The following is a 14966-nucleotide window of genomic DNA, read 5'->3' on the forward strand; positions in this document are numbered from 1 at the left end:
AATTATCCCTCGGATTGTTATCTCACGCAGACTAATTCACTTCACAGGACTATTTTATTCAAACAAATTAATTTCTGACATATCTTGTTATGTCATTAAATTTTAATTACAGTTATATTGGACCATGATTTTAAATGGCGCCTTTATTACTATATTTCTATCTCCAATTCTTTGTTTTTAAAGCAAAAACATAAGTTTAATCCCTGTTCATGACACCGCATTTATATTAGTAGTACAATATTACTTCAAAAAGTCACATAATTATTTCTTATCACTTGGAATATTCGAGTAGGCTGATATTTCAATGTAATGTGAAGTATATAAATGTCTCCTGCTGTTACGTCGTACATATCGTGTTACATTAGACGCTCTATAGCAGACGACAATTCCGAAACAACCATTTAAAAGCACACAAAGCTCGTGAAAGTGTTAGATAGTAAAGTTCTATCTCAGGTGGAAGGACTGGCGAATATTGTCTTTGACAATACTTGGTTGGAAATCAGTTTAAACAGGCATGCTTAGTAGAAACCAGAAATAATTCTGAACGGAAAATAGAGATAGAGGACGCAAAGACAAAATATATCAACTTATCTGGTGCTATAAAAAGGTAATACTAAATTAATATTAAATATACAAAATCAAAACTTTTGTCTTTTCTGTGTCGTTATCAATCTATATTCAAAAACATGTTTTAGTTATTTTTGTAATGACTTTAGGAATTTATTGCATTAATTATAATGAAAATGTTTTTTGCAGCTATTCTATAACATGTCAATGAAATCGTTTCTTTTTTTACTTTTTATTTGGATGCAGATAACATTACAAAAAAAACTTAAAATATTGATCCTTTAAATAATTCTTCAATACATTTTGAAACTTCTTAGGACGATAACAAAAAATATAACAAAAAAAACAAAACAAAAACGAAAGTTCAAGGGGGAAATTATGCTAAGAATATGTTCAACTAAAACAGACAAATTGTGACAAAAGTAAGATACAATGTCATTACTTTGTATTTCCATATTCCAGTTTATCAATGGTTAAAATATTGTGAAAACTACAGTTTTATATAAAAAAAATCCCACACACATTATAAAAGTATCAGAGTATGATAAAAAGGCAATTAAAAAATGTTTTCTATTAGAAAACTTGAAACGCACTGTATATTTTAAGCAGAAATTGAAAATGATTACTCGCAGATGTACAGTAAAATATCAACGGAAACTTTAATATATTTTTTATATATATTCAAAATTTTAACGCATGAAACTTAAATGGATATGAAGTATTGTACATAACGTGGTTTCCATTAGAAAGCTAAATGTTACATTTTATAAAATACATGTAAGTAAGATTATTTTCATTTTTGAATAATAGTAAATAGTTAAAATTGAAGACTCTCTTGTCCGATGTAGTATGTGTGTTTGTCGTAAATTGCAAAGCTATCTATCTGATTTTTGAGACCAACCAAACGTTTTAGGTATCTATGATTCTGTTGCTCGTATATGTAATATTTGTCCCTACATAAAGTAACATAGTTCATTGTTGTCTAAAGCTTTCAGCATATACATGCATGCTATGAAATGCTATTTTAAGTGTAAATCACGTGGGGAATCATGTTTATGACAGCGTCGTGTAAAATTCTTACAATCCCTGTATATCAAACTTCATTGATTGACACTGATCAATAGCATTTACACCAGAGCATACAAGTCAAATTCATATTAGAGTAAACTTAATCAAAATAATTCAAAGTTTATTGTAAAAAATATGTAAGTGCCGTTAAATCTTTTTAAAGAGAGTTTGTCTGTAATAGAAGGTCCGTAATACAAAAGATAAAAACATTGATGGTATTTAATATCTGCCATCACAACAAACCATGCAAAAATATAAATGGATGTTGTAGGTGTGATATTACATATGATATATCAGGTAATAAACTACCCTAGAACAAAATATTATTCATTATCACATAAATATTCATATTACATTTTTTCGCAAGCAATATTTTATACTAATATCCAAATGATACATTCTATTTGTTTTAATCAATGTTTGAAATTGCGAGTACTTCCTTTCTAGACCAATCCACTTTAAAGACAGAGGCACTTGTTTATTATTTGAAAAGTTATTCATTTTTATACATATGATTGTCCATATTTTATAATGTACATATTAAGAACTAGAACCAAGGAGTTATTGAACATAAAACTGATTTTTGCCTTTAACAATAATTGTTGTGATAATAGTGCAGTTACATTGTTAAAGGCGCATTATGCCTAAGAAATCCATATTTATCAAATTCGTTAGAAATTTAAAAATGTTTTAATAATAGATTTAGAGCCTGTAAAATGTTTAACAACTAAGTAAATTAGCGCTGAATGTGCAGTAATAATGTGTGGTAAATGTGGCAAAATGTAAATAAAGTATTATTTTGTCTTTCATATAAGATACTTATTCACTATAATTATACCAATTGCCGACAAAGCAAAAGGAGCAAAAATAGATGAACCATATGTAAAATGAGTAACTTTTTGGAAACTGAAACAAGATATTAAAAAAAAGGTTTTTGAGAAATAGAAATGATAGCATTTCTGAAGCATAATTGCCCTTTAAAGAATGTAATAATTATGAAAAAAAGTAGAAATAAGTTGTTAAAGACGATATTTAATTGTAATTAAAAATTTCATAAAACTGTTTGAAAATCCGATTTCTTCCAGTAGATCTACTAGTTTTATGTTTGTTTAACGTTTCCACCTTCGAACTTATTACTTTTTGTATAATAACAGATTTCTATATTATTAACAATAAAGTATAAATGTTTTAGACAATAATGTTTCATATTTCGAGGTGAATAGTTTTTGCGCTGAGCTCTCTTATAGTTTCAGATTTCTAAATTTTTTTTTAAACACAAAATAAATGTTTGTATTAAGTGACTTTTACCACAATCAATAAAGATGTATCTTGCCTTTTGAATTATGGACCAATGCAGAGTGGGGTTGGGTGGGGGCGGGGTCAGGGAGAGAGAGAGGGAAGAGCTAATGACAAAAAATTGGGCTTATCAAACTATTCCAAACTATTCCTACAGCGTACGACTAGGAAAAAGCTAGTATGTATTTCTCATAAAGTTAGATATTAATCAATTACAGAGGTAATATAAATCTCCATAAAATCAATTAAAAAAAAAGTTTCTTAAGTTTCTGTTGAATATTGATTTACTGAAAACAACATAAGAAAAGTGTGGACATTATATATCGAATTCAGATTTCAGCACTGTTGCAAATCATGTAAGTTCAAAGAAAAGATAATATTTACATTGGTACTGGCCATTCTTATCAGTTATACGCAGTCCAACGCTCGAGCTAATTATCGGTTTTGAGTAACTGACCAGACACTTTTAACCCTGAAACCTATTTATTCAAAAATTAAATGTTACGTTTCCGTAAAAGCTTCCTAAACTACCTGCCCGTCTGCATTATTACCTGTAATAGATACAACGTATGATTATTTAATAAAGTATCACATCTTGCCCTTTATTATACCATATCTGATTACGGCAACTTTTATTGAAATTTTCGCTAGAAAGTCTCTTCCAATGGTAGTGATTTTTTTTTACAATTAAATCTCTAATCGGTTTTCTTAACTTAATATTTTAAGCGATATGTTACTGTCCATTGTACAACGAATTAAGTCGAAACAGCCACAAAGATAATGATATACATTTGAAAATATTTGAAATATTTGACACGTTATTTTTATACTTAATGCTTAATTGAATGTATTCCAATTAACATGTTCAGTATGTACCATTCATGCTTTAATATTACTGTTACATCAGTTTGTATGATCATTGTTTATATACTAAACTATAGGTTGCAATTTTTTAAACTATTCACAATAAAATATGTTATAAATTATAAGGTCGCCAATCACAGTATATTGTATTATAGGATGTAAGTTAGTAAATAAATAGAACAAAGTCATTATCAACATCAATCGATCTTTATGATAAGTATATGATAACCTGATAATACCTACCTAATTACAATATGTATTAAAGTCCAACATAAGCTCCAGAAAATAAGTTCCGGAGTTCAACAGTTCAATTATACAGCATCCATGATTATATGCATACGCCGTAGCCATTTGGCATATATTTCTTGGATACAATATGTTTCTGAACGAAATATAAGACTAATTAACCTATTTCATGTAAACTTCTTGATGCTCTTCTTTTTAAAAATGTGAACAGGAATAAGGTGTTTTGTTTTTGGATAAAATTCATTATTGGTTAGTATATTAATTAACTATTTTGTTAGGTGTCTGGTACATATTTAAACATTGTAACGTATTCACATGTGCATTTTTAAATAATATATTTACATGACGGTGAGCAATAATTATATAAATCAAATCATTACGATGATATGACGTTTGACTTTTCAACATGTTATATAACCAAAAGAATACCGGTTATATAACATCAATTATTATTTTTTATCTACAAATATGCGGAATTTGAGTTTTGAGAATCGATATCATAAAGCTTGATTATTATCTAAGATACTGTACACACAATATATACATCATATATACATGTATAATTTCTTTAACCATGTCTCATTAACCAAAACCCTGCTGGGACTGAAAGTGGTTGCCCTTTGCCACCAGTATAGAACCAGGCCAGCCTGCACATTCACACAGTCTGTCAAAGCTCGATATAGTTGACTCACCAACTTCAATTTTTTATCTTCATATTTTGATATCCCAAAAATTGAAAAATTGAGAGACAGACATTCTGCAGATGATGAGTAAATGCACATTAAATCTATAAAATTATTAAAATAATTTTAAAAAATCTCGATCCTTGTACTTATTTAATTACAAAAAAGAAACAACAAAAAATCCTAAGTTAAATCAATTTAATTCAATTGATATATTTGTCCCAGTTCATATAAAGTGGCCACTTTTCAAAATCCGTCATATAATAAGAACTAAAATATTTGTCCCAGTCCACAAAAGTGTGGCCACCATTACTCGTTTTAAGATAAGAACTAAAATATTGATATGCTAAATTCTGTTACGCACTTGCACAATAATTTTCTTTTCGTTTTAAACTTAAAATAAAGAATGCTTTATGTAGTAGAGAATCGTCCCGTATTGTACTATTAACTTCAGATAAAGTATTGTTTTTTAAAAAAGTAACAGCGAACTTATATCATTCAGATTGTCCAATATTTTCTTGTTAAATCTGCATGCCTCCAGATGAGTCAAAATATTTAAAGAAAATCTAATTTGAGAATAAAATGTACTAAAATGGTAAAAAAATTTAAAACGATTCAAAATTCAAGCAATCATTTTCATGTAATATATGTTTAATGACTGATTTTTGCAGTATTTAATCACTTAATTTATAAAAAAAATTATTTTCGTAGATTTTAAGTGCCGTTTGCAGTGTGTAAATTACTTTCATTGTTTTCTTGACAGTATTATTTTAAAAAATTGTCATGAAGATTGTCATGAATCTGGAGGCATGTTGCTTTTAAACGTCTCAAAATATACTTTAGATATAAATTAATAATAGAACACGGACAATGCTTGTTAACTATCATAGAATTATTGAAGAAATAACAGAAGAAAAAAAGAAACCAACAACATTTACATTCAACTCATCAAACACTTTAAAACACGGGAGTGGATTTTCATTGAGCAGCAAATTTACATATCTTGTGCTTAAAAATTCTCTTTTGAAATCTATTTACGACCAACGATAATTTTGAGTTTTGTTTTGTACATTTTAATTGTGAATCGCCTATCCTAAATTATATCTAAAATAAGAGAAGCGGAGTCTGAAAATAAAAGAAACCAAAACTAGAACTTTTATTAGACTTTGAACAATAGTGTAACACGCAAGATTTTTTTTATTCAAATGAACTTTTTGCACCAATTAACTGTGACTCAAAATTACAATTTCTCAATATATTAATCAGCTTTGATTTTTTAAAAAAAAGTTTACCCGCCTAAACAAGGTGTGGTTCAAATATTTCATAATACATTGCAAAAATTATTTATGAGAAATAGAAACTAATACTTTTTCAAGGCACTTAATGAGGTATACAAAACATGTAAATTTTAGCCCAGGACAGAAGATAAAGTCAAGCTTTAGTAAAAAAAATAGCTGGAAAATCAGAATCAAAATTATCTATTTTTACATTTTATATGGTTTTTCTATTCTTTATTGATATTTCAACAATGTCAACAATTTACTAAAGAAACTTTTCAAAGTTCAAGACAATTTAACTACATACTGGTAGTTTAATAAAAAGAACGTTTTGTGGCAGCGCCCAATATAGAAAAATATCGGATGTTCATGTGCTACATCTAAATACCATATTATGGTGTCTGTTTTGTGCCATTCGTGTTTTCGCCCCGCGACCACGTACGCCAAGCGCAACAGTCGAAAATAAACAAGTTAAAACGGCGGGGGCGCGGAGCGAAAACACGCAAATTTCGGGGTGAAATTTAAAAAATAAAATTTCGCCGCGTGCCCCGTCTCATTAGCGTGTTTTTGCCCCGGGACCCCGCCAAGCGAAATATCGAGAATTAACAAGTTAACATGGCGGGTGCGCAGAGCGAAAAAAACGCTAATAAGCGAGGGCGCGGAGCGAGATTTAAGAAATAAAACGGGTGCGCTAATGAGCATGTTTTCGCTCCGCGCCCCCGCCGTTTTATTTCTCAAATCTCGCCCGCGGCCCCGCGGGGCGAAGTTTGTTTTTAAACTTCGCCCCGCACCCCGCTAATTTGCGTTTTTTCGCTCCGCGCCTCCGCCATCTTAACTTGTTAATTCTCGAGTTTTCGCTTGGCGGGGGCGAAAACACGAATGGCACAAATCAGCCACCATAAATAATTGATATAGAATAAAATAAGTTATGAATCGTTTGCATGACGTTATTGACCATTTAGATGACATCATTTGGTTATTCCTAATCATCTCTTGTGTTGCAGACAAAAAAGCCGAAAACACACACACACTCTAGCTGGTAGAAACAATGCATTAATTAACGCGTTAATTGACCTGACAAAGACATTGTTGTGGACACTTCATGTCGTTGACATAAATACAGACCATCTCACTAATAAGTTTGCCTAATATAGTTATAGTTCACAATACTTTTATGATTTTCAACTTATATGTAATATTCTTACATAAACTTAAGTTACATGTATAGGAATTATATAGTATGGATAAAAACACCAAATCAATTTTGTTGTACATTGTTTTACATACATGTGTATATTTGCAATGTAGTCGAACATGCTCAGTGACTTCCATTCTTATTATTCTTTCTCGATAGTTCCTGTAATACAGTTTTACAATTGAGTAACCCTTAAAGCATTAACTTCAAATTAAACATGATCTTTTACCATTGAACGGCAACATAAACAGTTTATCACTCCTGCAGCATTTACGATTATGGCATAATAATGTTCTAATATAATTAAATGACGTAAATGGGCGCTAAATGTTAGCGTTATACTATACGCGTGCCAATGAAAAAATGATTACTTTCACGGAAAAACAGTTCTTCTTAAGGTGTGTAATAAATGAGCATCATATTCGTGTTGGTCCATTATTAACCTTTTTTGAACCTGTTGAATAAAATAATATCATGCTCGCCTATGGCTGACATAATATAATTCTATTCAACGAGTTCAATAAATTCATTGTTGTAATATTCAATATCCGGTATCATCTTACTGAAAATACTTCATGTGGCATTAATCTCCCTATCCTAATGTTATCTATATAAACATTACAATTAAGTATTAAAAATGTTGTATAATATTTACGCTTTTGGTGTTAGAATTTCTATTTTTAATATCCAAACTTATTGGTATACATTTCGATAAGTTTCCAATGGGTTATGGTTAAGCAGACATTGGATTTGATTTCTACAACCTTTTAAAAAAAATAAAATTTGTTAAAATTAGGGGTATAATAACGGCGTTAATGACAAGCCCTTGTCTTAAAATGCCTTTAAGCATTCTCAGGGTTTCTATCTTAATCTGGCTTCAATTTTGATAATATATCTTCTGGCATGCGAGTAAGCCGGTACAAATTCGTAGTTACTTAAAAACTACATATGAATACGCTCAATTTGCTTGATTTGATACCAATTTTTAAAGCATGCAAGGAACAATCGAGCGTTTATACGAAAATACGGGGGTGCTCCTTTTGTACGAAAACTACTCGCATACCAGTATCATAAAATGCACATCATATAGGCTATAAACGACGACTTATCAGTATGCGTTATGGTGTTCAATATTCTGGAAAAATGATCTTTTTATTCTCATTACGCCCTTTATTTCTATGGTGTTAAAATGATAAAATATACAGATATCGTGTTGAAATTTATCAAATTCTCGGTTTTCAGCAATACTCACGCAGCACAATGGCGTTAAAACGTTTTGTAAAATAAACAATTTTAAATATTAATAACCGGGAACGCTCTGGTAAAATATTCATAATAGTTCCTAGGTCGTACTGGTAACTGATATTTATGTCTAAATAAAATATAAATTAATTATTCTAAAGAATAATTAATCAATTGGCATCATTACAGACGTACTCTGCATATAAAAACTAAAGAATTTTAATTGTAAATATTTGTTATTTTCAGAATTCTTAACATATCATGAACCTTTTAAAGGCGTTGATCGTACTGTCTGTAGCTGTATTTTCAAAGGTGTTTGGTGTACAAGTTTGTGGAAAAGCTCTCGCAAATATGCTTGATTTAGTCTGCGACGGAAGAGGATTTCATTGGATAAACCCTGATAACGGTAAATATATTTAGAAAATAGATGACTAATTGAGTGTGTTGAAGAATAATATCCGAAGTCAGATTCACAGATGCCTGAGTATTTGGATGACAAAGCATATACGTACTTTAGTATTATTGTATAATAACAAAGTTTATTTTTATATTTTTATTGAGCGGAGAAATAGTTTTAATTACGTCATATGGCTTGTTCATGTTTGCTGATCGTATAGTTATGCACACGATTGCCCAGCATGTTTGATAAGGACAAAGTTAGATTGCTTTTACATTTTGAATAAGAATTATACGTTTGAGACTGTACAATATCATAAAATATTCATTTCAAAATTGAAATTTTTGACAAATGAGAGTTTTGATCGTCGCATTATTGTCTGAACATACATATGTGGATAACAACATAACTTTCGGCTTTTAAAGTTCAAATTTCAACTATGTAAGGAATTATTATTGTTGTACTCTATTTTCTCGTTCTTAAAAAGCAACATGTAATACATAATATGTAAAAAGAAAAAAAAGAATTTAAAACAATAAACTTTCTTTGGTTTTGAAATAAATGAACGATTTTATTTCAATTTTAGTAATGCCTACAATTTCAAAAAGATCGGCCAATCAGTATTTAACGAAAAGATCTGGTTCCCTGCAAAGAAGAGGCGTAGTAACAGAATGCTGCCGGAAAGCATGCACTTTACAAGATATGGAAAGTTATTGTGCTGCCCCGTCCTACGATTATATCTATAATCCCATAGGTGCACCAATAGTAAGTTTATTGACAGTAATATATATGTATATTCAAAATTTATCTTTTTTCCCGCTGCAAGGTTAATGCAACGACAAATAAAAGGAAATATTTCATAATACTATTAATAAAAGAACGAAATTACCATAACGATTGGAAGACTACTTTGTTGAATTACAGTTGATATTGCTCAACAGATAAAACAAAACTTGAATAAAACATTTTTTTTGTGGACGAAGAACGTAGTCTTCTTGTTGGTTTCATAATAAACATGTATTTACAAAACAAATTTGACCTCGTATTAAACCTTCATGATATAATTTTTCAGACAGAAGAAGTGGCGAACGAAATGGATGAAACAGCCAAGCTCAATAATTTCCCGAATTCCCTGACAACCGCACCACCACAGCCAGAAAGAACAACAACAAAGTCAATAGCAACAACACCTAGGCCAGTACCAATACCAATACGACCCATTGGACCACCTAATTTAAGAAAACTATTTACAGGAAGTTATTTAGGATTACCAAAAAATCACGGACGATACATGGGTCTTGGAAGCCGATTTTTCTTTGTTAAACCTGTCGGACCAAGACCAACTAGAACGCCAGTGGTTGCTTAACTCTGCAAAAAGAAGAAAACATGTTACAAACGACCATCTTACCATGCTGGAACTGGTGTGCACTTTCCCATTTTGTCTGCACTGAAAGGAAAATCCATGAGTTTTTGCTTTTTCCGGCATTGCATATAATCCCGATACAGCTCAACATGTACATGATGTCTTCGTTCAAACTCTAAAATGACAAAAGTACATACAACACAACTACATACTGACTATACACCTATATATATATATATTTGTTTGTTAATCTGAAGCTTATTTTTATGTTATAACAATCTAGACTACATGACGCCAGATGTGAAATAAACAATACTATTTATATGCTATATTAATAAAAGTGCTTGCAGACATGACAACGAAATATTTGATCTTTGAAAAATAAACATCAAACATAATTAATCTAAATGATATACCTAAAATGTCCATCTTTAATGTATTTTTCTCTACGTGACAAATGCATTTAAAGTGTGTTAAAAAGAACCTTATTGTTTACATCTGGTTTTAATTAACATTTAAAAAAGTGATATGCGAAGAACAAAAATATGAATTTCGAAATATTTCTTGTTCCCTTACGGAACATAATGCTTTGAAGTTTGCCTTTTTCACATTTTCTAACTTTTGCAATGTAAAGAAACTGTAATGTAAATTCACATTTGAAATATGAATATATCAGTTTTTACTATGAAATAATGAAAGATAAAGTGAGGTTAAGAAAACTTTTAATTATTTCTGTTTTAGATTTATGTTTAATTTGCTCATTCTAACATATCTTTGACAATATCTGAAAAAATGTTAAAATCGAATTCTATATGAGCCGCGTCACGACAAAACCAAAATAATGGGTTTGCGACCAGCATGGATCCAGACCAGCCTGCGCATTCGCGCAGTCTGATCAGGATCCATGCTGTTCGCTATCAGTTTCTCTACTTGTTATAGAGTTTGTAAGCGAACAGCATGGATCCTGATCAGACTGCGCGGATGCGCAGGCTGGTTTTGATCCATGCTGGTCGCAAACCCATTATGTTGGTTTTGTCATGACACGGCTCATTATTATTTGCATGATGGATATAATATGTACACATTTCACTATTGAATTTCTTCTTGCTGAGATGGAATATAAATAAAAAATACAATGTGTTAAAATTGCAATAAACTTATTTATCATTTTAAAATTCACAAACAAAACAAACAGACAAACAAACAAAACCCTCAACCCCACCCCCCCGACCCTCCCGTCGAATGATACAATAATTGGATTGAAGTTTTTTTTATAGAAGTAATACCGCAAAGCATTATAATGATACAAAATAGATGAAATAGAATCCCCAAAGAACGCCCAAAACGGAAAAATTCAAAATGTTGCAGGCTCGGCATGATTGAGCCTGTTCATGGACAGTATTTGAAAGTGCATAGCCCACGACATTGAAAAATTGAGCAATGTTAAGCGAATTAAAGTCCTTTTTAGATATAATGACGTTAAATTCATTTGTAGTGAAATAATGATCAAATTCTTGAATTCGAAGAAACCAATTAGACTAGGAATATATATCATTTAAATATTAACTCTGATGTTTTTGTGATTTTATGAATATAATTGTGAGATATACATGTGTCTATTAATTTAAGATTTCAAAAATTACTCATGAAATCGTTACTAGGATCCAGAAATGTAAAATATTAATTACATAGTTCTTGGCACATCATACTGACTTTAAGATATGCTTTACACGAAAAAAAGAGTATGAAAACTTACAGAGGCCAATAACTCCAAATGCATTAAGTATAAGTGACAATATAGTTTTCTTTAATGAGAGTGATCAATCTATTTAGTGTCAAGTTCATTTTTTTAATACTTCTTCAGTTTTGCTCGTTCAAATCAAAAAATTTACAAAGTTTAATAAATCAAAATACATATGCAAGTGAGGACAGGTTTTAAAACTTTACAATTTATCTTAAAATAAGATCCATCATGTTGATATCTCCGATACCTTACGTTCCGGATAAAAATTTTGTATGAGACATTATAAAGGACAAAAATACAAAAGAGAGTTCCCTGTACATTTTACTCCCACATTTTCCGCTATCCATCTGTGAAACTTCAAGTTGATACACCCATTACTTTTTGTGTTACAGTTTCTCTTGCTGCAGCGTATGGAGTATTTGGTCTATGTGATAGTTAGTCATATTTAACAAATAAAACATGGCCTTGAGGGCAATATGCAAGTTTACGGACTGATTGGTCAGACTGAGGAAGGTATATGGCCCGAAGCGCAGCTGAGAGACTTATACCTTCCGAGGTCTGACAAAGAAAGTCCAAAACGGCAAAACAGAAAATTTTGCAAGCTCAGTTTGATTGTGTCTGTCCATGGACTGTACTGTCTATTGCATACTACCGTCCACCCCCCCCCTAGCACCGGGTTAAGCAGAATTCAAAAAAATCTAACATGATAAAGTTTTGAATTTTGAAACATCCGCAGATGTGTTTATACGGCGGTTATCATTGAACATTCAATATGACACTAAGTGTCATTCCAAGAAAAGCTGCGTATGGTCCCAAAGTAATAGAAAGCGTGTGCCCGAACGAGAAAACAATGGGTGGAACTAAACAAAATGGAATTTTGAAAGGAGATCAGAGGTTATGAAGCCGTCATATCACAGACAAGACGTCAAAAGACAAAGTTAAAAAGCAGACAAGTGTGATGCAACATATTTCAAGTAGGAATATTGGAACCACCCAACTAGAAAAGACCAAATAGTAATAACTAACAATACCACAATTTTTACAAAAATGTCATGCTAAACGATCTTTAAGGCTCGGAAATATAACATCTCTGATTAAACTTTTAACAGTCTCCACACGACTCAATCAACGCTGATGTGGCGATAAAATAGAAAAAATTAGAATCCGTAAAGAAAGTCAAAAAAGGAAAAATCGAAAATGTTTCAGGCTCGGTTTGATTGAGCCTGTTCAAGGACGGTACTGTTAAATATCTACTTGAACACTCCCACTTAGGTGAATTCATAATAAAAAGGCTTAATAAAGATTCTTGATAAAGACAAACTTGAAGAAGAGTTAAAGAGTATGGTAGGTAGAGTTTTTTTTTGTATATTTTGATGAATATTGTGTTTGGTGTTTCACTTGAAGAATGTCTATTTTATAGAAACCCTAGTCATATAATAAATGTATAACTTGTTTGATAGCTGTGCAAAAAATAATATTTTTTGAATTAATTCAGCATCATTGCTTTTACATGAACATATGTAAGATGCTGTCTGTACGGCCTGTGGTTTATAAAAAAGTCCAAATATTTGCGTGTCAAAGAAAATGTCCTAGCTTATTGCTCTTTCATTTTTTTAAATAGCAATGCATAGCTCTTTCATGTTATTTCAACTAATTTTAACGAATATTCACAAAGAAATAAATCATGATTTAGAATATCCGTGCAAATGTTTATGTAAATATTACTTAAAAGCGAATTCAAGCGAGTACTTTTGACAAATGAGTATTATATAATTGCAACTCAATTTATATCATATGTAACATTATTGGAAACGCTTTGATTTAACAATATTTTTTATCTTCCGTGCTGTAGTACATCTTATTTATCCTATGAACTATACATGAGGTCAAAGTTACATGTCGTATGTGAAATAGAGAAAATTGTCCTTCATCTATACATTGTTTAAGATCACCAGTCGCCTATTAAACAATGATTCATTTATAAAAAACCATAATGATATGTGTATATATTCATCATCGTGGTTTCGACTTTTCACTATCGTAGTTATGTCGCTCATGTCTGGCCTGCGCACAGATATCATAACAGAGACTATAACAATGGATGCCGATTTTACCAACGATTAAATTACAAAGAAAAATGAAGCCAGCATAACTTTAGTACATTGTGCGTTTTGCTTAATTTTAAATGTTAACTGTTTTGGACTACCGGTTACAGTTTTATATACAAGGTCGACTTTTCACCACCAATCTTTCGTTTGTTTGCTTTTTTTCGTTGTTTCGAGATATGTGTATGTCTGGATTTCCCTGACGGGACACCGTAAGTTTTCACCACCGTGGTTCGTTTTACCATCATACTTTCGACTTTTCATCATGGTGGTTTTGTTATTTTGACTTTTCACCATCGTAATTTCATGTGTTCGTTGTTTTGAGTTACGTGTGTGTCGCGATTACCCTAACGGAACAAAATATCGCGACACACACATTACTCGACACAATGAAAACATAAAATTACGATGGTACAAATATATTGAATTAGGTACATACAAGGGTTTCTGCCTACACAAAAGGTAATTTATGAACAGTGCATCGTAAAACATAAACATGGCTAATGTAAAGTATGCTTTATTAAGATTACAAAGAAAACACAGAAAATGAGTCAAAAACGTCAGGTGTTGACAGGATTTTAATATATAAGATAATACATAAGAGGGTTCTGAGAAAAGGTAAACTTTTCAAATATATCTCATAATCCATTTACTGACTCGATAATATTATTTTGTTATGCCCCCGAAGGGAGGCATAATATAATCGCACCGTCTCTCCGTCCGTCTGTGCGTCCCCACTTAATTCGTGTCCGGACTGTAACTTTGTCATACATGGAGGGATTCTGAAATAACTTGGCACAAAAGTCCACCACATCAAGACGATGTGTCGCGTTCAAGAATTACGTCTCTACCTCGTCCGTCTGTCCGTCCGTCTGGGCGTCCCCACTTAATTCGTGTCCGGACTGTAACTTTGTCATAC

General features: G+C 31.3%; 1 protein-coding gene across 1 annotated transcript; it reads left to right on the top strand.

Annotated features, from left to right (window-relative positions):
- The first annotated feature begins 412 nt into the window (after nucleotides 1-412).
- LOC132735017 (uncharacterized) lies at nucleotides 413-10212 on the top strand. The gene is made up of 4 exons (XM_060721915.1): nucleotides 413-607; nucleotides 8685-8844; nucleotides 9422-9600; nucleotides 9908-10212. Exons 2-4 carry the CDS (start codon nucleotides 8700-8702, stop codon nucleotides 10199-10201), a joined length of 618 nt encoding a protein of 205 aa, XP_060577898.1. The 5' UTR covers nucleotides 413-607; nucleotides 8685-8699; the 3' UTR covers nucleotides 10202-10212.
- The last annotated feature ends 4754 nt before the right edge of the window (nucleotides 10213-14966 follow it).

This window comes from Ruditapes philippinarum, unplaced genomic scaffold (assembly GCF_026571515.1).
Source record: "Ruditapes philippinarum isolate M1 unplaced genomic scaffold, ASM2657151v2 ctg2888_1_1_1_1, whole genome shotgun sequence".
NCBI classification, from domain to species: Eukaryota; Metazoa; Mollusca; class Bivalvia; order Venerida; family Veneridae; genus Ruditapes; species Ruditapes philippinarum.

Excerpts from the sequence above, each read along its gene's own strand:
- LOC132735017 (XM_060721915.1), top strand. The coding sequence starts at position 8,700 with ATGAACCTTTTAAAGGCGTTGATCGTACTGTCTGTAGCTGTATTTTCA. Across the intron at positions 8,845-9,421 it reads TTGGATAAACCCTGATAACG|TAATGCCTACAATTTCAAAA; the intron begins GTAAATATATTT and ends TTTCAATTTTAG. Across the intron at positions 9,601-9,907 it reads ATCCCATAGGTGCACCAATA|ACAGAAGAAGTGGCGAACGA; the intron begins GTAAGTTTATTG and ends ATAATTTTTCAG.